This window comes from Stylophora pistillata, chromosome 1 (assembly GCF_964205215.1).
Source record: "Stylophora pistillata chromosome 1, jaStyPist1.2, whole genome shotgun sequence".
Classification (NCBI taxonomy): domain Eukaryota; kingdom Metazoa; phylum Cnidaria; class Anthozoa; order Scleractinia; family Pocilloporidae; genus Stylophora; species Stylophora pistillata.
In genome coordinates this window covers 18,307,038-18,328,643 of record NC_142519.1, presented here as the reverse complement: position 1 = coordinate 18,328,643, position 21,606 = coordinate 18,307,038, and the positions used below count along the sequence as shown (strand labels likewise).

The window sequence follows — 21,606 nt, the reverse complement described above, 5'->3', positions numbered from 1 at the left end:
TGAACAAATTATACCAAACGGATCTAAGTGGAGTACATAAAGAACTGCGGTTAAAAATATGGTAACCAAAGATTTTACGGCTAAAGAATAGGAACTTTCATAGGTCGTAAATTCTTGAAAACCATGCCTTTAGGTGCTGGCTTTTATGCCAGAATGACCTGCCAGTACATGTTTTCCTCTGTTTCCAGTTTCTGCAAGGCAAAAAGGTTCTCTCAACGCCAGTAAATATTTCACTCAAAGCCATAATTATATTTTTGAAAAAAGGTTTCTTTCATGCTATTGTCCCATACAACACAATCCCTCGCCAACGCTAATCCACGCCCCTCCTTTTCCTCCCACTCGCGCGCACTTCTTTTTGTGACCATGCATGGCAAAACGTGTCTTAACGTTTTTTTATTACGAGTCAAGTGAGCTATTTTGAAATTTTCGAAAGATCTTCACAAAGATATTTCTGCCAAGTCGTTGAATATATAAAGCATATCTAGAGACTGCCATCGTTAAGGTCAAATTAAAGACTTAATTGATTTGAGTGCGTTTTATACATTACTATTTGATCTTAGCCAAGTCTCAAAAAAATTCCTTCAGTGCCGCCCAACGCTCTTATTGTTACGTATGATGCACCATCCTTCGCAGTAGATAGCGCTATTTATGCAATAGCGAAAATCAGACCTGAAAAAAAATCAAGCCTGTACGGGATTCGAACCACTGACCTCTGCGATACTAGTGCAGCGCTCTACCAATTGAGCTAACAAGCCAACTGAGAGCAGGGCGTTAATTTGATTCGTAATAAACCCGTGATTCTGATTTATCATCACGGGTTTATTACGAATCAACTTAACGGCCTGCTCCCAGTTGGCTTGTTAGCTCAATTGGTAGAGCACTGCACTAGTATCGCAGAGGTCAGTGGTTCGAATCCCGTACAGGCTTGATTTTTTTCAGGTCTGATTTTCGCTATTGCATAAATAGCGCTATCTACTGCGAAGGATCATGCATCATACGTATTTAATACCGCAGTTCAATATATATGAACTTCATATATTCATTGTATCTAGCTCTTAATGTTGTTAATTAATTTCCATCTGTCGTTCATAAAAGGCCACTGGCCTTACATAAAGCCAGAAAAGCTGAGAAATACTTTTCAGTACAATGACTCTTGTGGTTTATTGATTTATTGGTTGATTTACCTACTGAATAATTTTTGATAGATTTCTTGATCAACACATTGGGAGAGTTTGACATCACTTACCCAACTGAGTTAGATCATCGTGATGAGGTAATCGATCACGTGACAACCCTTTCCAGCCATCGACGTCGCCGAAGGAGTCTAACAGAAGAAGCTGGGCCTATCATCTATCAGGTATCACCTGTGCAAACGATCGGAAAGAGTTGCTTTTCCTTCTCATGTGACTCGCGTCTTATTACTCTGAGACCATCAAAACTTCAAGCACATTTTAGGATATTTTTGACAAGGACATAACTCTGTCTACAATGAGCACGAAGAAAAACATGCCTGGTAAATTAGTTCGCTGAGGCACAGGTACGCCATAATATGAAGATAAAACTGAAAAGGAACGAGAAACGAAAAGAATGGAGAAAATTGAAAATAGGACGGATTAGAATACTCATAAACTAAAGAATCACAAACTGTAACGGGACATGGGTAAGTTTTTCGTTGGTTGCAGGTTTACCCAGAGACTTGCATTCAGGCTGAGCTTAGGCTTGTAAATGATAGAAGCTTACCAAAGACGGCATATGGTATTTTAATTGACGAAAAATCACGCGTTGAAATCGACTGGCGATAAATGCTTCTTGTTGTATACTTCATGGCACCTTTGGTTATCTCTCTACTGATAGATCTCCTGTAAATATCCACTTGTCTTTCCATCGATAATTTAGAGTACAATGTGCCTATTCTTTGTTTCTGCAGGTCCAGTTTAAAGGAAAGACCATAAAATTAAACCTACGAATAAACACAATGCTTTTCGGATCAAATTTCACTACCGAGCGATACAAAGAAGACGGTACCATTGAAAGAACCAAATCCTCAGACCTTCACTGCTATCTTGTGGGAGAAACAGAGTCATTTTACAGTAGCGTGGCTATAAGTGATTGTGATGGACTGGTTCGTATTGTATACGTGCACTTTTATTGTTCTAGAAATAGTGACGTCAAAATAAGATCGGGAAAGTATGGGCTTCCTTTGAGAAAACGGAAGGGTAAGGCCTTCGCTAAGAGAGGACCGCTAGTGGATGTTTGAGTGTACTCTATTTGGAGAGTTATCAGTGATTAGAATTCCTGTTAATAACCATCGCTAATGTATCGTCGGTTAATGGTCTTAGAGATAATAATTCAGTGGTTAAAAAAAAAGAAAATTTCTTTCTCTTTTCGAAGGCAGGAATCATAGATCTCGGAAATGACACAATTTATATCGAGCCTGTGCTTAACACAAGCTTGATGACGCATCGAGGCTGGACCAGACCAGGCAGACCCCATCTGATGTATAGAAAAGCTGTCCTGGAAGGAGCAGATCCACTCAACTTGGAGTTTGACGAGTTTCAATCGGAGGACTACCCCACGGGACTGAAAGGTTCGTCGAAATAATGGAGCCTCATTTTAGATTTTTTATGAATAAGTAAGTTCATTCCTCTTGACATTAAGAATTGAATTATAAGCTGTAAACACGGGTCTAACTCTTCTTTTCTAACCATTTTCACTGCATTCCCGCAGTAGGGTAGGACTAGAAAGGAACATATGCGAACCATGCGAGTAGTCCACCCAATAAATCCCACCCATCCTACCCCAGGGGAGGGCATCCATCACACAGTAATCTCGTGCATGGGGAATTAACGTCTCCTACCCCTAACCCTGTAGGAGACGGGACCTCCCTTTATTCGTCCCTATCCGAGAAGACTAGAATATCTAACCATTTCTTGATGTTATAGAAAAGTAGCATATTCTTCTCAATCATTTTAAGACTTTGAGTGTTGGTCCGGCCGGAGCTTGAACCCTCGACCTCCCGCACAACAGTCCAGCGCTCTATCCGTTGAGCCAACCGGGAGGCGGTTAGCTCAATGGATAGCTTGTATATGTGCCGGTTCTTGGCACATATACAAGACTGATGGAACTTTCGCAAGAGACTTGGGTATTGCGTCGAAGCTTTTCTAAGACTTCTTTGCAGAAGCTTGACGACCGAACCTCTTGAAACGTAAATCACACTCATAAGAAAGGCAGATAAACAAAGCATATTATCTCAAGGAAGCAATAAGAGCCTAAAGAAAAATCATCCAATTGCTTAAAGCTTTGCTAAGTGTAAGCGAGCAGGTCGTCATTGGTGCTTTCCAGACCAATCACAGCGCGAAGAAAAGCAGAAAATTAAAAATTGCTCTCTGTAACCTACAACAAAGCCTTTGCAGCAAATAACCCGGCATAAGATCTGCCGGTGAAGAGACGTTAGCGCCAGTACTTTGAAAAATATTGGGCGAGGAGTGGCGCCCATATATACTGGGTTATCTGAGCGCCTCAACAGCAGACTACCTAGTATTGCTACATTTAGGGCCCAATATGATAAACGCGACAGTTCCTTTGTAGTTCACGCACGTCCCCAAAATCTTTGCATAACCATTTCTTAAACTAAGGGCAGCAGCTGTAACGGTTAAAATTATTCTTGCTAATCGTTTTCGGTGCCCAGACGACGTGTATTTAACATTCCAATGAAAATAAAGAATGACAAAAATACATCAGGATAAAAAACAAACAAAACAAATAGCTATCATCACACATTCTGACCTCCCAGTGAGAAAACTTTCATTTTTTATCACATTCTAATTATTTGAGGCGATGATAATTCTTTTAATCAAATGACTAACTTTGTTGATTTGTGGAGTGCCCTTGTTATTCGAAATATTTCCATTTTCTTCTGGAACAATTGGGTAAGATGTATAACTTTGATGCGCATGACAGAATCATAACCGTAAACTCGCGCAGATGCATCCCTACGGAAGCCAATACTGTCCTTAGTATGCCGCCAATAAACCCGAAAAGATAGAGCAGAACTTTTATAGAGGCTATTATGGGTTGACTCTTGTCTCTATTTGTTCTAAATACGCTAAGTTATTCAACCAAAATGTCTGTCTTATTGTCGGCCTTCGCATTTACACGTGGCTTGCGGTATAAACTCGGGTCAAAGATAGTAAGCGAAGCATAATCCACTTCCAAGACGATTTGTCGCGGAACTATAGTTTGTCATCACCTCACAGGATCTTACTATCTTGCCGACAGATCCGGATAAACTGCTCTAAGAAGTACATTTGCATCAGACTGATGACTAGTCATTAAGTATCCAAATCTTAAAATGTCACACAAGCATTATTTCCAATATTTATCGATAGCGTTCGTGACTGATAAGCAAATCTCCTCATTATTACTGTGATTATACAAAGTATGAATCATTTTATTACTTTCAAAAACGTAAAAATGTTGATGCGGTACGTTTATCACAAAGCTTTTAAGTAGATCGGCACTCTCTTTATTGTTGCTGTGTTCATCAGAAAGCAAGTCACTAGGATTGGAATTATAATCCTCTTAAAGGAAAAGCATGCTCCAAAATCTGAGTTATTTGTTCACAGTTGAATAAAAAGATTGTACTTTGACCCGCCGATGACATCCAATAAAGAAAGAATCTTCGTGGGTAAACTTAAATTACAGCAACAGCAGAAAAGAAGCCGACGAAAATGAATCCGGGCTGTGATGGGATTCAAACCCGCGCCATGTAGACACTAATTGGTTTTCATCTTCGCTATCTAAAATGTGTACAGAAATTTACTTCTTACGGCGTTCTGAAACGCTTCAGGGTGGTTGGCTTCAAGTGCACAAAATTCGACACTTTGAAGATATTTCGATAAGATGAACGCACAGTGAACATCCCCGAAACAAATCGAATATTCACGCGAGTTTGACCATTTTTTGTCTCATATATTGAACAAATAAGTAGTGTAAATTTAAATTTTCCTAGAGTTTGAAATAGGTCTGTTTCTGTTATGGTATTTGATAACTTTTGAAATAAAAAGAATGCCATGTAAAACGTCTTCACGTGGATGTGATTCACTAGACAAAGAAGAGACCTTTCATGACTCAATTATAACTAAGTATGTATTTAGTGCAATCTGTCACTCAAAAGTTGGCTTGTTGAGCCGCTTCGCTGTTGGTTTATAAATTCCCAACCCAACTCCCCGAATCAATGGCATTAACATCATCATCATCATTAACATCAACTTTGGGCCGAGTCATCAATTTAAACAGTCCAGCGGTCTAGACTGGACAAAATAACTTGTCTCTTTTTAAACAAACTTCGGCTAGTCTGGTCTGGGAACTATCTTTTGCTAAGTATTTTTCACCCCTATTTCCCCCCTCCGACCCTCCTCCAGCTCCCCTCTCCCCCACTTCTGTGACCCAGGCTCGTTTTCAGAACCTTGTTTCAAACACAGGTCGAGTCTGATCTTAGTCCTTGTTCTTTGTTGCTCGAAAGGTTCTTGCCTGGGTTTTAGAGTTTTCTTACCACTACAAAAACCTACTCTCCATAATCCAATTTGATCTGAAGACAGTGGATGCGCGACAAAAAATTCGATATCCCTCACTTGTTTTATTTTTCTTTGATGATTCCGTCACCTGCAAGATCTTGGTGCTTTGCGGCTTCACTTCCCAGTGCTTAAAATGAGTCCCTCATCAGACTCCATTGGAGCATAATTAACAAGGAGAGTCATTCAGTGATGTTTCACTGTTGACCTCCACACATGTTAAAACGCTTTTCTTGTAGCGGACGGCGAACCGAGTGAAGCCGAAGCAGCTCGTTCAGTACGCGCTTACCTTCAAATAATAAACCACTCTGGCCGAGCGGTTAAGGTGATTTGATATACATTCATCATCCTTGATAATTTTAAGAGGGATACCTTTAGTTAGAACGTTAACAGTTCATTCATGACGAGCACTCCATAAAAATTTCCGCCAACATCGAACAAAGATCGACTAAAACTATCGAAAAAGGACTATTCCTTTGAAAATTGACCGGTCTGGCAAGTCAGATCCGAACAATGGTAAACGCCCCTAATGTCAAATGTAAATTGTTTTGTTCCATGATTATACTCAGTAAATTTAACCCTATTCACATCTTCATAAAGGAACTCACTCAGTATTTCATCTGTTGTTTCGTTTGTAACGCTCACTCCAATAACCATTGTTCAATTGATATCATAAACTCAGTTGAAAAAACCAAATTATCTTCTAATACCCCCACCGACGCAACACCACAGTTTCTTCAGACACTTACCACATTTAGTTCACTTATGTGTCAATCAATCAAGGAAGTAAACAATTCGCCGTGGCCAAATAAACAAAGGTTGATAAGGCATTTTTTAAAATGTGGTATATTTTCATTAATGGCAGCTTTATTATGTCTACGAGGGAAAAGAAAATTTCTTTGGAATCTTAAGAAAAAGAGCATCACTGGACCTAGATACTTATACGGCTCATGTATGGGTAGCTAAAGACTTCGACACTGGCAAACAGCTCTTTCTCAATAGGAAAGGGCTTTACACACCATCAACAGGCACCAGTGCTGACAAACCAGCCAAAGTCTACGTCACCGTACCATGTGAGTTACACGTCAAGTTTTATATGGAACACAGCGTCAAACGTAGGGCATGCGTGAGGGTCTCGATTTTGCGCGCTTGCGGGCCAATTTTCCGCGCAAATTGTTCTAAGGAAAACATTAGAAGCAACTTACTGCTGTCTCGCAAAATAAGAGTTAGAAATCTGTGAAAGGAAAAAAATTTGGAAAAGGACAACGCGAGACTTTTTGAACACAAAGGGTATTCAAGTACGGGTACCCTTTTGATATATCTACCATACTGTTTTGAGCTTTACCAAAAAAATTACATGCTCCTATGTGAATTACTGGCTTGTGTTTTTTCAACTGTTGTCAGATAACTTGGTTCTGACTACGTGAATAGAACGTTTGCACATGCGCAGATGTTTGACTGTTGTGTTCATATAAAGTGGTTGGACTTATTGGCTTTGGTAACTATTATTTTTAAGGAGAATTAGAAGTCGTATGAACTTATTGGCCCATTTCTGCCTATCTAGATTATTCTGGTTTTCACAGAGAAACACCACTAGGTGTTGCGCTAAAAGGAGTATTAGTATATCAAAAATAACATGATTAGCCTCTTAGGGTTGGTTTTTAGCCTTTGATTACGCGTTGACCTTTAAATCTCGCTGAAAACCCATCGAAGTCATTCTTTCCATATGACGCGAGTATTTTGTCTTTTTTAGCTGGACTTAAGCTTCCCGATCCCCTCGGTCCCTCTGAGCCAAACAGCCACGTCACTTTCATCAACAAATCAAATCGCTTTGTTAAGGTGAGGCGTCCTTTCCGTCTTGTCGATATTCCAAACTAAAGGAATAGGAGTAGATCTTCCTTATATTCAGTTCTTCCAAGAAAGAAAAACACGAATTGGGAATTGGTAGGTGAGTTATTAAAATAGAGTAGATAAACAAATGGATGATATCTAGTGTTTTCATTCAATCCCGAGCCAAGCTCCTGCTTTACTGGCAGAATGATAGGCAGACTGCGTTCTGCGTTCAAGTGTAAATTCCCCAATAATTGACCAAAAACGCATTAAAAAATTTTGACGTGTTAGATTTCCATGGCTGTCCATCAATGAACCAAGAAGATTCAATGGAGGTTCTTCCATTTGCTCCCAAACCGAAAAGAATGCGAAACTCTGCCCCGTCGTGCACTCCACTGTTTTCTTTTAATCTTTTAGTCGCTTCAGATGATGTCTTCATTTAACAGAAGACGTGGGGTTATGTCTGTTTCACATATGTTATAAGCAACTTCTGCAAGATCTCAGACATTTTTCTTTGTATGACTTTCTCTCTTTAATGTAGCGACGGAGACTCCTTTATGTTTTTGTTCCTTTCGTTTGATCGTGATCCCCACGTGATAAGTTATCCTTGCGAAGAGTTTCTTGACCTCGGTTAATTTTCGTTCCTTTTCTTCTCTTGTAGATTTACTACATCGAGGGAGGCGACACGACATTTTTTACCAATCTTTCTCCTGCAGAGGAAATGCATGTGAATACTTACACCTCTCATCGGTGGTTTGTCAGGGACCTGGATACAAACAAAGCACTTCTTGTGAACGGACAAAAACACTACATTCCGCGGAAATCTCATATCGATCGTAGGATACGAGTTACCATTACTGTGCCAAGTTCGTGATATTTTTGCCGCGTAATAAATGTATTATGTTTAAAGTGACCCAGAGTTTTTTGATGATAATGACGATGATGATGATGACGATGCTGCAGCTGATGATGATAATTTTGATGATGATGATGATGTGCAGCTGACATGACATATTTATCCCTCCAGTCTTAGGGACCAGGAGATTTTCCATGAAAGTGTATCCATAAAATCTTAATGACCAGGGTATTTTTGTGAATATGCCTCTCACTTCTATATGAGCGTTATTCATTTATTCTAGAAAGCCAGTTCCGAGATGCACGGACTCTACTCACGTTTGGTACTCTCATGTTAGGGGGATATCAAATGTTTTCGACGTACGTGCATACCAACTGACCCGACTGCTTTGTTAAGTAGCGATCTCTATTGGTTTCACAGGTACAATTTCTCTGCCTGATATGAAGTTCCCTGAAATGATCAAAACCCAGCCAAAGTACATAGAAGTCATGGTAGCCGCCGACAGTTCTGTGGTGCAGTTTCATGGCAAAGAGAAAGCTGAGAAATATATCTTGACGTTGATGAACATTGTAAGCATTGCGCTCCCTGAAATTCTCTCAGTTCTTTTTGATGAACACTCCCTAAACTTACTGGAAAATTGAAGGATGGGCCAGCAAAACCCAACCGAATTACAAAAAATTGATTATCCTTCATAAAGCTGCCGGCATATCTGTCCATACATGCTTTGATAATATCGCTGGTGTTTTCAAATGCTGTTCCTTTGAATTATTATTTGGAGGGTTCCTAAATCGAATGTAACCAAACAATTCATTGAGTGGTTTGAACTGAGGAGTAAAAGTTGAGTATGTTGCGTGATTGCCCGTGCTAGAGCAGTCATGGTAAGATAATTTGGTTTTATCACCTGAATTGATAATATCAATTGCCACCGTACAGAGATATTCTTAAGTTGAAGTCTCAAGGATTAGCTCTGCTTTATTCGTTCTGACGGTCTGCTAACGCTCGATATGTCAGCTTTAGAAACTCTTTCTGATAGCTAATTTCCATTCAGAAGATAACATCAAATTTTTGTTATATCCCACAGACGTTGCACCACAGTCTCTCTAGAACTAACCATATTGTTTCTGAGGAGGACTGTTGTCGGCAGTGCTGACTTTCATTTCCACAGCCTGAGCGGAAGCGGAAGTCGATAGTAGAATCAAGGCTTGACTTGACTAGACTACCTTGACTCAGATTCATGACTTCCATTCAGGAGGTCGAAAGGTCAATTGTCGACAATAGTCCTCTTCAGAACTGCTCTCACCCGAAGTTTACCGAACACGATCAAGTGAGACTCGTAGAGCTAGTCCATTTGATAAGACTCTCTTTTTGCATCGGTGAGGTGGTTGTGATAGCTAGAATATCACCATCATGGTGACATAACTATGTGTGTAACTGTCCTTTTCCTATGGTTCCATTGCCTTAGGTCTCCAGAATATTTCAACACAAGTCAATTGGTGCTCCTATCTATTTTGTGGTCGTTGAACTTGTTCTCCTGGAAAGAGACCCGGTAAGACACTTTTCCTATTGAGGGTCAGTGCTTTATAGAGTGAAGTTTTCTCAAAAACACGTTTACTTAGGCAGAATAGCGGAAAAAAAGTTTGCTTTTGCTTAACTTTTTCGCTCTTTTCCTTGAAACAAATTGTAGCAGTTGAGGTAGTAAGAGCAGTGGAGATCAATCTATTTTGCGGAAGAAGAGAGAAAATATTTCTTTCTCTCTTTTTAGAAGTTCATTGGTCATAAATTCCATTATATCGCTTTTCCCGTTTGTTTGTAAGTTGCTTCCGGTGCTGCCACGTCATTAATTTCATCATTCAACTAGCAACTGAAGTAAAGTGGTCGCAAATATCGGACATGGACGACACGATTCATGTCGTAACTAAGCTGTCGGGTATCCTTGCCAAAGCTAAAATATATTGCAATTATTTGTTGCATCTTAGAAAGAAATCAAAATTACCGGCAAACCGATGGCAAGCTTATCAAGTGTGTGTTACTGGGGACATAAGAGGAGGAGAGGCTTTGACAAAGTTGACAAAGATTTTTACGATCAGACAGTGTTTATAACAAGGTAATACCCTTTCAGTTGTTCTTTATCAGATGCATATTGGGTGATCTGAGTGAACGTAATCTGCGAGCGAGATGTTGCTTACATCGGATTCTGCCTTTCTGGTCATTTGTGGTTCGGGGGCACGTACGTGCACTCCAGAGACACAAGCTCCAGTCCCAACTGCATGAAAATACATCTGCGTTACCTTCCCATTTGCGTCACCTTTATAGAAGGTACAACTCTCCTTAGTGGACTTCAGGTGTCGCCTGATCAGAGAGTAAAGCAAATGTCTTTTGATCATTCTTTCGATCCTGTGTGGGGTTTCAAAATATTTCACAGTAGAATGTGTCACTTAATTTGGTAAATTCTTTGAACCCGATCAAATGTGTCACTTAATATTGGATGCAAAACGTATCATTACTCGAAAGGAACTCCATTGCTAATCGTGCATGGGGCTTAACTAATATGGTTTTTCTTGGTATCTTTTATCTTTTCACAGAAAAGACTTTGGACCTTCAGGTACTAAACTTAGTACTAAACTTAGCAGTTTCTTTTCGCCGGACTGGTCTGTTGAGAGATATGTGCTTGAATATGCACTGGACACTTTTATGGGCCGGTTATTAAAGCAAAGTTTAGCCGTTTTTTAACGAATCCGCGTTCTAAACTATCTTAATTTTAGCCGAACCTTTTATCTGAACAATTATTTTTATGAAAAGCGTAAAGATGGCCGAAAATGAACACTGGAATGACAATAAGTTACCTTCCCGCTGCTTTTGTAAAACAGCGGTTTAGGTTAGACCTCCTTTAAATAACCGGCCCTAGAACTATTCGCTGTTGTTCGTTAATGGAAACTGATTGCAAGCCAATTAAACCAAGTTTTCGTCGTTTTCTTATCTTTTAAGTTGGAGGGCTTTGTTCGTCGGAAGTAGTCTTGTCAGTTAGAAATTAACCATTCCATACTACAATGTTAACTAGAATGTTCTTATGAGAATCGGAAAAGGTGGAGGCAAACTCGAAAGATGTTGTTAAGGTCTCCAGATGTGTCGGTTTCAAATCTGTTACTGCCGTTCTCAGTTCGGAAGTGTTAAGGGCATAACACATGAAAAGCATTCCTTATTGGTATCTACCAGTGTTTAAACCATCCCATATCTAAACGATCCAAATAAGTACGACTAGTAAACCAATAAACTCGCCCACGTCTAGGTTACGCCCCAGTGCACAGCATGTGTTTTCGAGTACGAAGCTGCACTCTGAACGAGGAAGACGGATTTACCTCATCATTTATCATCGCTCACGAGACAGGACATACGTAAGTTGTAGTTCATAGCACTTCGTTTGTTATGCAACATGCACTGAATCTTCGTTACGCATCAAGCGTTGTGAATGTTGCTTAGTTCAAGGAGCTTGGTATTTGCCGATGTATTTTGCGCGTGAAATTTCAATTTCAATAAGCCGTAGTCTACGTTTCTAGTTACACTGATAAACCAACCAAAAACATGATACTTTCTTTAAATTAACAGTTTAGGAATGGAACACGATGGAGTGAACAACAACTGTTCTAAAGACGTCATCAAAGGCAGTATAATGGCGCCTCTGGTGCGATCCCGGTTTGACCGGTTTTACTGGTCTTCTTGCAGTCGGCGAGATCTGATTACGAAACTCAGGTAGGTCACAAGACTATGCAATGCCATTAGTAATGAATTGGTTGGTTGAATTTTTGATTATGCCCAATAAAGAAAATATTTTATGCCTTATCATCTCGCCTCGCATCAAATTACCTCAATTTATCTCACCTCTCCCCTTTACAAAGAAAATCAGATTTTTTCTAATTATTTTGGTCGCCTTAAAAAGTTCTTTTTCTTTTTTTTCCCTAGAGGTCTGTGGTGTATAGATGACGTACCATTTAGAAATAAAATACCATACTTGAAGAAGCTTCCAGGCCAGATTTACTCTATTGATGAACAGTGCCAGCACGAATTTGGTCCAAACACCAGATACTGCAACGGAGTAAGTTTAATAAGTTCATTTTGTGCGATACAAAACACCGAAGGAAACATAGATCAATGATAAAACTCTCTTAGGTCTTGATGAAAGGCTTATTCGAGGTGGTGGTCGTTTGGTCCTTTCGTCTTAAAAAAGTAGGCGTATTGTTTTAGTAGTTTGTCGTGTACGATCCCTCTTCTTCACCATAATTAGAGCTGTTTTTCAAATAAGTGTCGAAATTACCCTATGATAATTTTGGTTATGCTTAACTTCGATCGGCGATTGGTCCTGTAAACTCGCGCAACCTCCTCAATCAATGAGATTCAAGACTAAAACCAGGAGTGTTTTGGAACTTAGGTTTCCTGCATTTCATACAGTTTACCTGTTAATACTAAGAGTTCTTATCAGCTAATGATGACGTCAACCTTCGCTCTGATTGACTGTTGTGATTACTTTGGTTTTTCTGGTTTTCCTCCCCTTCCCCCTCCCCCTCACTTTGTCACTCATCCCAAATCTTCCATCCGTTCAATTTGGCAACCTAATATTCGCTGCGCTGAATCCCGCGCTTGAAAACACAACCTACCGCCTGCAAGCTGGCTAGGTTTTTCAAAACTCAAGTTAAAACTGGTCTACCCCTGTTCCTTTATGCTTTATTCTTTCTCCTTTACTTCCTGTAAAAAAAACTATTGTTTTTGACGCCTTTTCGCTAGTTAAACGGACGTTTAGGTCTCAGTAACGACTGAAGTTAGCTCAGCTAAAGCTCTGTAGTTGTACTCTTTCGCAAAATATAATTTAGATTTTCTATTTTGCGCTTCCACTTGGCAGATGAAACGCGATCCGTGTAAAGAGCTATGGTGCAGCCGTTTGTCTTTTGCCACTTATAGTGACCGCTTTTGTCAAACAAGACGTACAGTGGCCTTGGAAGGAACGAAATGCGGAGTTAATAAAGTAAGATGGGAATTACGTTCTTCTTATTTATTGTAGGATATACTATATGTAGTGAACATTACGGTAATGCCGAGTAGCTGTGTCTGAAACACTGTAAACTTTAGATATACATTTAACAAACGCTCCTGCCTTATCCGTCACTAATAAGCTTTCGGCCGTTACAAGAACTTATTCTACTTAACAAACTGGGTTTTGCCGAGAAATAAGACTTGTTTAAGTATCAAGTATCGCTCCGACGAGGGGCTAACGCTCGAAACGTCAGCTTTTGTAATCGTTACGGTGGCCAATTTACCATTTCAACTTTGTTGATATATCCAAATTATCTCGTTACCCCCACCGACGCAGCCCCAAACAGTTTCTTTAGAAACTATCAGCCTTTATCAACATAATGGTTATACTCTTCTAGTTATGTGCTCCGCATAATCCTTCGCGATATTGCCTGTTCTAACGGCTTTCTGCTACGATCTGGTTAATATAAACATTTTATTCTTAAGAATAAATAATGTCACAGGCATCTCCAACGAACTTAACGCTCAACGTTCTTTTAACCTTTTAACCTTGCATTGTCTCAGTTACAAGGCTATCATTCAGTGCGTATCTAGGTCAACCCAAGACAGGACTCTGTTTCTATATGTCATTCAAATAGCGACTGTATCCAGAACAACTGAGTGTTTCTGTTCCCCAGTGGTGTCGACTTGGAAAATGTGTCCCGGTGGATGACGATGAAGACGTCAGCATTCCCCTGCCTCGACCGACAGTAAAACCGATTCATGGCGGCTGGAGTGAATGGAGTGAGTTCAGTGAATGTTCAAAATCCTGCGGTGTAGGGATCCGTTACCAAACAAGAAAGTGCAACAATCCAGCGTAAGTATGAGCACAATTTTTTAAGAATTCAGCCAATATTTAGCACTGTAGGTAAGATCGAGAAGACATAACGGTTCCAATTCACAGTTATGATGGGCGTGCGCGATGTGACGCAGTTATGATGGCCGTGCTCGATATGTCGATTATGCACCTAGTCTTGTACCCAGACCTTTTACGGCCAAACGGTTGTAAGTTTCATTTAAGTTACAGTGACACGGTAGGAGCTAGGTACGAGTTTATTATGCACCCCACAATGTAAAGAGTGTCATTGTTCTCTGGAATAAAACCAGGTAATTATCAAGATTGGCTGTTACTTTGAGTTTTTTTCATATGAGTGCCTCTAATGTTTTTTTGCGAGACATTCCACGAGGAGGGTCACAGACATCTTAGTTTCACCAAATTCGAGTATTCAACCAAGTGTTCGCAGAAAGGGTGCTAGGTTTTTAACAAAATCTAGACAAACGGCGGAAATAAGTTTTTGCCGGTGTCAAGAGCCCATTTCTTGGAGCGTTCACCTCCCATACGGCATTTTCACAGAACGGTTTATTTTTAGACCATCTTTTCCCGGGAAATGGGCCACTCGAGCTCGTCAATAACGAGTCAAGTTATAAATTAATTACGCGCTAATCGTGATTGGTCGCAGAACCTCCGTGGGGGAATCCCATTTCGCGATAAATTCAAACAAAGAAATAGAGTTGTCTGTGAAAACACCGTGACATAAACAAAGGCAGTTGAACACTTTAAGTAATGGACTCTTGCTGGTGTGTAATGCGTTTATGAGTGCGGGTTTCGAGTTTGGCTTTGTCGTTTGATTTTAATTCTGGAGGAACCGAAAATTAGCAGCCTTACTCGAAGGGCCTGATGCAATTCTGTCAGTTTTCCGAATTGAATTATCATAATAATTTTTACGGAGAGAACATTCCAACCAACTAATTCTGAGGAATAAAAAGTAGCCTAACTGACGAAACCGATAATCTGGTGTTGTAACCTTTTACTCAGAAAGATAATAATGGTTCAGAAAAATTATTGGTTTTTCTCGTAGGCCTCAAAACTATGGGAGACCTTGTGAGGGAAAGAATGTTAGATTTGAACTTTGTAATACTCAGGTACGTTTGCATAACATCTGTTGCGTCATCAACAGCATCGTAAATGCTGCTTACTGATAGCACCACGAATAAGAGCCACACATGCGCGTAACGTACACCTACGAACTTGAGAACTTTTGAAGTCTACCATAATGACATTTCATCTTTCAAACCGGCAGTCTAAATCCCACACGAACGCATTTCATTCCACTAATTTATTCGTATTTTTCTCGTTGCCATGTTCCCACCAATAACGTAGCTCCATTTTCTGCTTTTAAAAGCACGCACAACCCACAATTACTCTATTCGTTCCGACGAAGGGCTAACGCTCGAAATGTCAGCTTTTGTAATCGTTACGGTGGCCAATTTACCATTTCAACTTTACGTATATGTGCACGATCCTTCGCAGTAAAGCGCTATTTGAACAATAGTGAAAATCAGACCTGAAAAAAATTTCAGGCCTGTACGGGATTCGAACCACTGACCTCTGCGATACTAGTGCAGCGCTCTACCAATTAAGCTAACAAGCCAACTGGGAGCAGGCCATCAAATTAATTCGACATAAACCCGTAGATGATAAATCAAACAACAACAAACATATGAAACGTATGTATGAACTGCGGTTATGAAACGTATATGTGCACGATCCTTCGCAGTAAAGCACTATTTGAGCAATAGTGAAAATCAGACCTGAAGAAAATAAATGTCAGGCCTGTACGGGATTCGAACCACTGACCTCAGGTCAGTGGTTCGAATTCCGTACAGGCCTGAAATTTTTTCCAGGTCTGATTTTCACTATTGCTCAAATAGTGCTTTACTGCGAAGGATCGTGCACATATACGTTTCATAACAGCAGTTCATACATATGTTTCATATGTTTGTTGTTGTTTCATTTCAACTTTGTTGATATATCCAAATTATTTCGTTACTCCCACCGACGCAGCCCCAAACAGTTTCTTTCGAAACTATCAGCCTTTATCATAATGACTTGTTTGTCTTTTTCACCAGGATTGCCCAGGTCAGCTGTTAACGTTTGAGGAGTCAAGAGATGAACAGTGCAAGAGACGTGCACCTTTCATTTTACCAGATATTCCTGGCGACTGGGCAGCACATGATATTTTTAAAGGTTAAAACTAACTTTGTTCGTGGTTTATTTTTGCTGAGGTCATAAGTTTTCCTGCATGTTTGCTTTGTCATTTCCTTGTTTTTGTTCTTTCCTTGCCGAGTTTATTCCTCGAGGAGTTAAGTTGTGCCTTTTTTATGGGACAAGCGTAAATCAAAGAAAAACGATCGATATGAATTTTCCGTGAATAAGCGTCGTGTCTTTTGTTGGGATCAAAATGCCTGAAGTTAACTTTGTGGAGATGGAGTAAAAGGACTTCATGGTTGAGCTTGGTCCTCGAATAACGAGATGTTTCCAAGGTTATTCTTGTGGGCAATGATAATATATATGGCGGGAATAATGTATTAGTCTAAGTATCATCTACTTTATAATTCAACAACAAATTTATGGGAAAGTTCACCCAGTTTTTGGCTAGGGAAAGAAAGATCATTCCTCTCGTAATAATTTTCATAGCGTGTAATTCTTCTTTTTCAGAATTCTTCGTCCGATGACGACTCTATTTTCTTAATACATTACGCTGTCGAACCAAACCTCATCTTTCCTGTTTAATCCCCCCTTTTAAATTCTTTTCAAATCACTCAGCGAGCATCGACTGTGACTTTGAGACTGACCTGTGCGGCTGGACAAATGATATTCATGATGATTATGACTGGAAGCAAAACAAAGGCCGCACTCCGACCGCTGGTACTGGACCCTCCGCAGATCACACTAAAGGAAGAGACGGTGAGGAACAAAAAAAAACCTTCTTTTGGTTATTACTTTTTTTTTAGTCGTTGTTATTGTATTAGGTCTGCAAGTTGCTTTGCAGCAAGACGATGTTTTGCTTTTTGAAGTTTGTTGTTGTTCTGCATACAAATTAGGTCCCTTTTATTAAACTTTTAAACTCCAGCGTGAAATCGGAATCGAACGAGAACAAGAACACAGAACAGTTTTATCATCACCAAGGCTCTGTTACTGTTGACAAATGTTTCTATGTACTTTGTTTGTAGGCCATTACGTATTTTTGGAGACCTCTCGGCCACTTAACCCCGGAGATAAGGCCCGTCTGATCAGTCCTTACATAGGCCTCAAGGTTGCTTGTCTAAAGTTCTGGTATCATTCGTACGGTGACAATGCGCATATGGGAGAGCTTCAACTTATCATAAAAAGCGATACAGTGAGTATAATGCTGACTGCACAAAGGACTTGCATATATCTCAAACTTGGCAATGAAACTAAATGATTCGTTTTCGAATTCTTATGACCAGTCTGAGGCTGTAAGTCATGTAACAGCAACCTGTCGTCAAGGAAGAAGAGTTGTTCAAACCGTATCAGTGTCAGTTTATGGTGATCAAGCGAAATGAAAAAAGAAGAAAAATCTGCTAACTGTTCACAGGTTTCTGAATAGTCTCGGGCCTAGACATCATGAAATACGGCTGATTTCTTTCAAAGATCTCTTTTTTTTTCACGTTTTACTCTCTCAGTCTTTTCAGAAAGAGATCTGCTGCAAAAAAATTAGATAAAAAAAAAAAAAGGTTCTGGCTCCCCGTGCTGTCATTTTCTTGTTATTCTCAGATGAACTTTTATTTGTTTATTCATTCTTTATTTTGCAGAGAGAAAAATTAGTCTGGAGTGTAAGCAGAGATAGAGGAGACATTTGGGTGTGGAGACATGCTACAATAGTTAGTAAGCAGCCATATAGGGTGAGTAGAGTTATAGGTGTAGAGTCCGGGAGGTTTAATGCAAACTATAATTAGGGACAAGGTTATACATTCAATATGCTAATTAGATTTAACCTTGCCTTTCCTCAGCTGGCCTTGAAGGTGACTAAATTTTCACGTCTGACTAAAGGAAATCAATTTTTTTTTTTTTTTGCTTTGTTATTGATGAATTTAGGCGCCTTTCTCTCTCAAGACTGAAATTTGACTGGTCAGGTCATCGTCACGGCTGATGCAGAAAGTGGAACATCTAGGCAACTCGGAAAGCCGCAAAACTCTCCAACAAAAATTTATCTTTCGAATCAGCAACCTTAATCGCTATAGTATCAAAGAACGCTTTTCACTCCACTAATTCATTCTTGTTTTTCATGTTATCCTACTCCCACCAATAGAGTGGCTCCATCTTGCTGCATATAAAGCGCACACAACCCCTAATTCCTGTATCCGCTCTGACGAGGGGCTAACGTTTTAAACGTCAGTTTAAGAAACTCTTTACGATGGCTAATTTACGTACATGATAAACTCAGTGAAGCAGTGAAGCAACAACACAGTTTCTTTAGAATCTTACTCCCTTTCTCGGTTACTGAGTACATGTTTTTGCAACTGCTGTCCATGTTCAATCTTGTCACACCCAATGCCCTCTTTCCCTGAGAGGAAGATAAGTGTTGCAGACTAGGCTGTTGCTTGTCAGATATGAAAATGCAAGATTCTCGAGCTCGTCAAGCCTCGTCATTTTACCCATCATTTCAATTTTTCAGATCGTATTCCAAGGAGTGAGAGGTGATGGATATCTCAGTGATTTCGCCTTGGATGATATCTCACTTGAAAATAACCCTTGTGGCCTTGGAATGATGAGATTTACAGAAATAAACAACAGTATGTTCCTCTTAAACTCCAATAATTGGCATTAGAAGTACATTTAATCGTTTCTGTTTTAATTGATCAGGATGCTTATGAAATGTTGCAGGCTCAGTAAAACGTTCCGACTTCTATGTGCCTAAAAATTGTAGACACACTGATACAGGGTGTTTCGACCGCACAGTCCATCGTTTGCTAACGACCACATCTCTACAAATACTACCCAACTAAAACAGCTACATTTATTGCCCCGGCTAAAGGTTCATACATTTACTCTTCCTTCAACTCCTCTACGACGCCCACCTCTCCAAACCAACAAAGGCCTTTAGTCGCGTTCCAGTCGTAAATTACCAGAATATTACGGTCAATTGGTAACCGACAGCCAGACGAAATGCGCGACGACTCACTCATTCTTGGAGGTTACCTGTGTTAAGAACGTTAGTGACACACTCGGCTGCTCCTCTTGTGCCACTGTTTTGTTCTTACCACATGTTGGCGTCATCTGTGTTCTATTACTGAACAGACGAACGACAACATAGAATCTATTTGTTGAATTGACCTTCTTTCTATAAGGCCTTTTCGTCTTTTCTCAAGGCGACCGTTGAAGGAAGATTCGACTTAAATTAAGATCACTCTTGTTTTTTCGATAGGACTCGACCTAAATCCCTGTCGGCAGTTCTGTGAGGCAACTAAGGACGGCAAAAGGGTTGATATCGTACCAGTGGACGTTGAAAACGGAACCAAATGTAATGATGATCTGACATCATTCGATGTCTGTGTTAAGGGTAAATGTCAGGTAAGTCCTGTCCCGATCAGCACACTGATAAATGCTGTTAATCATTTAACTCCCATGAGTGACCAAGACAGTATTTCTCCTTACAATATAACCATTAAGCAGCTCTCCTCGTTAGCCTACAAATCAAAGGCACTTTTAAATTTGAACTTTAATTCTATTTCTCCACAGACAGTGAACTTTAAGGATCCCATTTTAAATATTTTTAGATCTTCTAATTTTGATAGGCTACTTTAATTATTTCATTTTACTACATTTCATTTTATTCCATTTTACGCACGAACCCACAGGCGTGTAGTCGCTTTAACAATTATCGTGTTTAAATAAAGTCTTTGTATTGTATTGTATTGTATCAACACAACATCAAGCAGACAAAGGATGAGAATAAAGAAAAATATTAATTAGAAGATTAAAATTTGATCTCATACCAAATTCTTAGAACTAACATCAGAAGAACAGTACGACAGGCAGTGAGGAGAATTACTAGGGAGATCTTGGGATTGATAGGGTTGGGAAATTACCGTCATCGTCTTTTTCATCCTACTGAGGTACGGTTGCATAATGGCAAGCGCGCTTGACTAATTATCGATAAAACCTTTTAATTGTTCTGATCCATAGAAAGTCGGATGTGATGGTACCGTTGGGTCGAATAAAACTCTGGACAATTGTGGCGTTTGTGGCGGCGACAGTCAGTTATGCACACCAAATGAAGGATCCATCTCTTTGTTACCTAAAGAAGGTAATTTATCTTTTAATGGAATGAGAACCTTACGTTCTTTAAAGAATATAGAATCCCATTTACGAAAAAAAAAAATGAGCACTGGTGGAAATCAAGCGGTAATGATGTAAACTGTTGTCCAATGGAGATTGACAAGGGTAATTTGATTTAGAAGCAGGTAAACACTGGAGACGTCAGCAATTACTTAATTCTCTGGTTCATTGTCATAAATCAACCAATAGTTTCAATAGCTAGCGTGGCACTTGTCCAAAGACGCAGCAACACAGTTTCTTCACAAAAATGAGGACTTTTCAAGATCCGCAAGTGCTGGTTTAGGTTACCTTCATTCCAACTTAGACTAGTCTTACGTAACCAACTGTTATCTGTTTCTGCGTGTAACGTCTGCTTATTAACAATTATTCTACGAGCGCGCTCTGGATATGAGATGATAGATAGCCAACGAGGCGCGTAGCACCAAGTTGGCTATAATCATCTCATATCCAACAAGCGCGAGTGGAATAATTGTTTTATTAAAAAAACGCCCCTAAGATATTATAAAAATCTTCTCGACTTTGTTTTGTTAGAAGAAACCGGATGTTACAATGTACAGATATTAGATTATGGTATATTGGTTCATATACCATAACGGCTAAGCCAATAAAAAGTCTTGAATTGCATTATCCAATGATCCAGTTTTTAACAATAGTTGTGATGTGTGACTTATGTTGTAATGAATTTGTTTTTAACATCTCAGATCTTCAGACTTTGCTCGAGTGGCCGGTGGGGTCAACCAACATTATGTTGCAGGACTCATCCCCAAACTTTTTAGGTTAGAATCTGACCTGTATTGGTACAAACTACATAACAATTTCGTTACGAGCGTTGTCTCTAAATAAATGACGGCTTATGACGAATCATTTAATTGCAAAGCAGTAATAAACCAAAAGTTCCACGATTCAATAAACCGAAATCTTTGCCGCGGAAGAGAACTTTCCATAGCAAGGGACCCTTTAAGGCAGATTGAGGTGATTCATTAAGCGTTTGGTTTACACCTACAGGAAAGGTATTATAACATTTAGATGGATTTGCTCTATGAAAACCTCTCTAAGTCAAGCTAAGAGACTTTGCACAAATTAGCAGGCAACCCTTTTTCTTTTTTGCTTTTAAGGGTTACATTTCGTATTGATAGTAGGGG

General features: G+C 39.6%; 1 protein-coding gene across 4 annotated transcripts in view; it reads left to right on the top strand.

Annotated features, from left to right (window-relative positions):
* The window catches only part of LOC148741499 (A disintegrin and metalloproteinase with thrombospondin motifs 3-like), a 32,813-nt gene that overhangs the window by 2,526 nt on the left and 8,681 nt on the right, over positions 1–21,606 (top strand). Inside the window, exons 3-27 of one of the 4 annotated variants that reach the window (XM_088761626.1) lie at positions 1,206–1,357; positions 1,928–2,122; positions 2,392–2,587; positions 5,813–5,898; positions 6,439–6,646; positions 7,327–7,412; positions 8,065–8,269; positions 8,680–8,828; positions 9,722–9,805; positions 10,236–10,363; positions 10,842–10,861; positions 11,546–11,651; positions 11,863–12,006; positions 12,217–12,349; positions 13,151–13,273; positions 13,959–14,137; positions 15,180–15,243; positions 16,231–16,348; positions 16,928–17,068; positions 17,335–17,501; positions 17,938–18,027; positions 18,801–18,918; positions 19,551–19,696; positions 20,312–20,432; positions 21,166–21,240. In XM_088761626.1, the coding sequence (XP_088617752.1) occupies positions 1,206–1,357; positions 1,928–2,122; positions 2,392–2,587; positions 5,813–5,898; positions 6,439–6,646; positions 7,327–7,412; positions 8,065–8,269; positions 8,680–8,828; positions 9,722–9,805; positions 10,236–10,363; positions 10,842–10,861; positions 11,546–11,651; positions 11,863–12,006; positions 12,217–12,349; positions 13,151–13,273; positions 13,959–14,137; positions 15,180–15,243; positions 16,231–16,348; positions 16,928–17,068; positions 17,335–17,501; positions 17,938–18,027; positions 18,801–18,918; positions 19,551–19,696; positions 20,312–20,432; positions 21,166–21,240 (3,234 nt within the window). Of the gene's footprint in view, positions 1–1,205; positions 1,358–1,927; positions 2,123–2,391; positions 2,588–5,812; positions 5,899–6,438; positions 6,647–7,326; positions 7,413–8,064; positions 8,270–8,679; positions 8,829–9,721; positions 9,806–10,235; positions 10,364–10,841; positions 10,862–11,545; positions 11,652–11,862; positions 12,007–12,216; positions 12,350–13,150; positions 13,274–13,919; positions 14,138–15,179; positions 15,244–16,230; positions 16,349–16,927; positions 17,069–17,334; positions 17,502–17,937; positions 18,028–18,800; positions 18,919–19,550; positions 19,697–20,311; positions 20,433–21,165; positions 21,241–21,606 lie in introns of those variants that run through there. The other 3 variants (XM_088761622.1, XM_088761632.1, XM_088761638.1) reach the window with 3 other exon arrangements.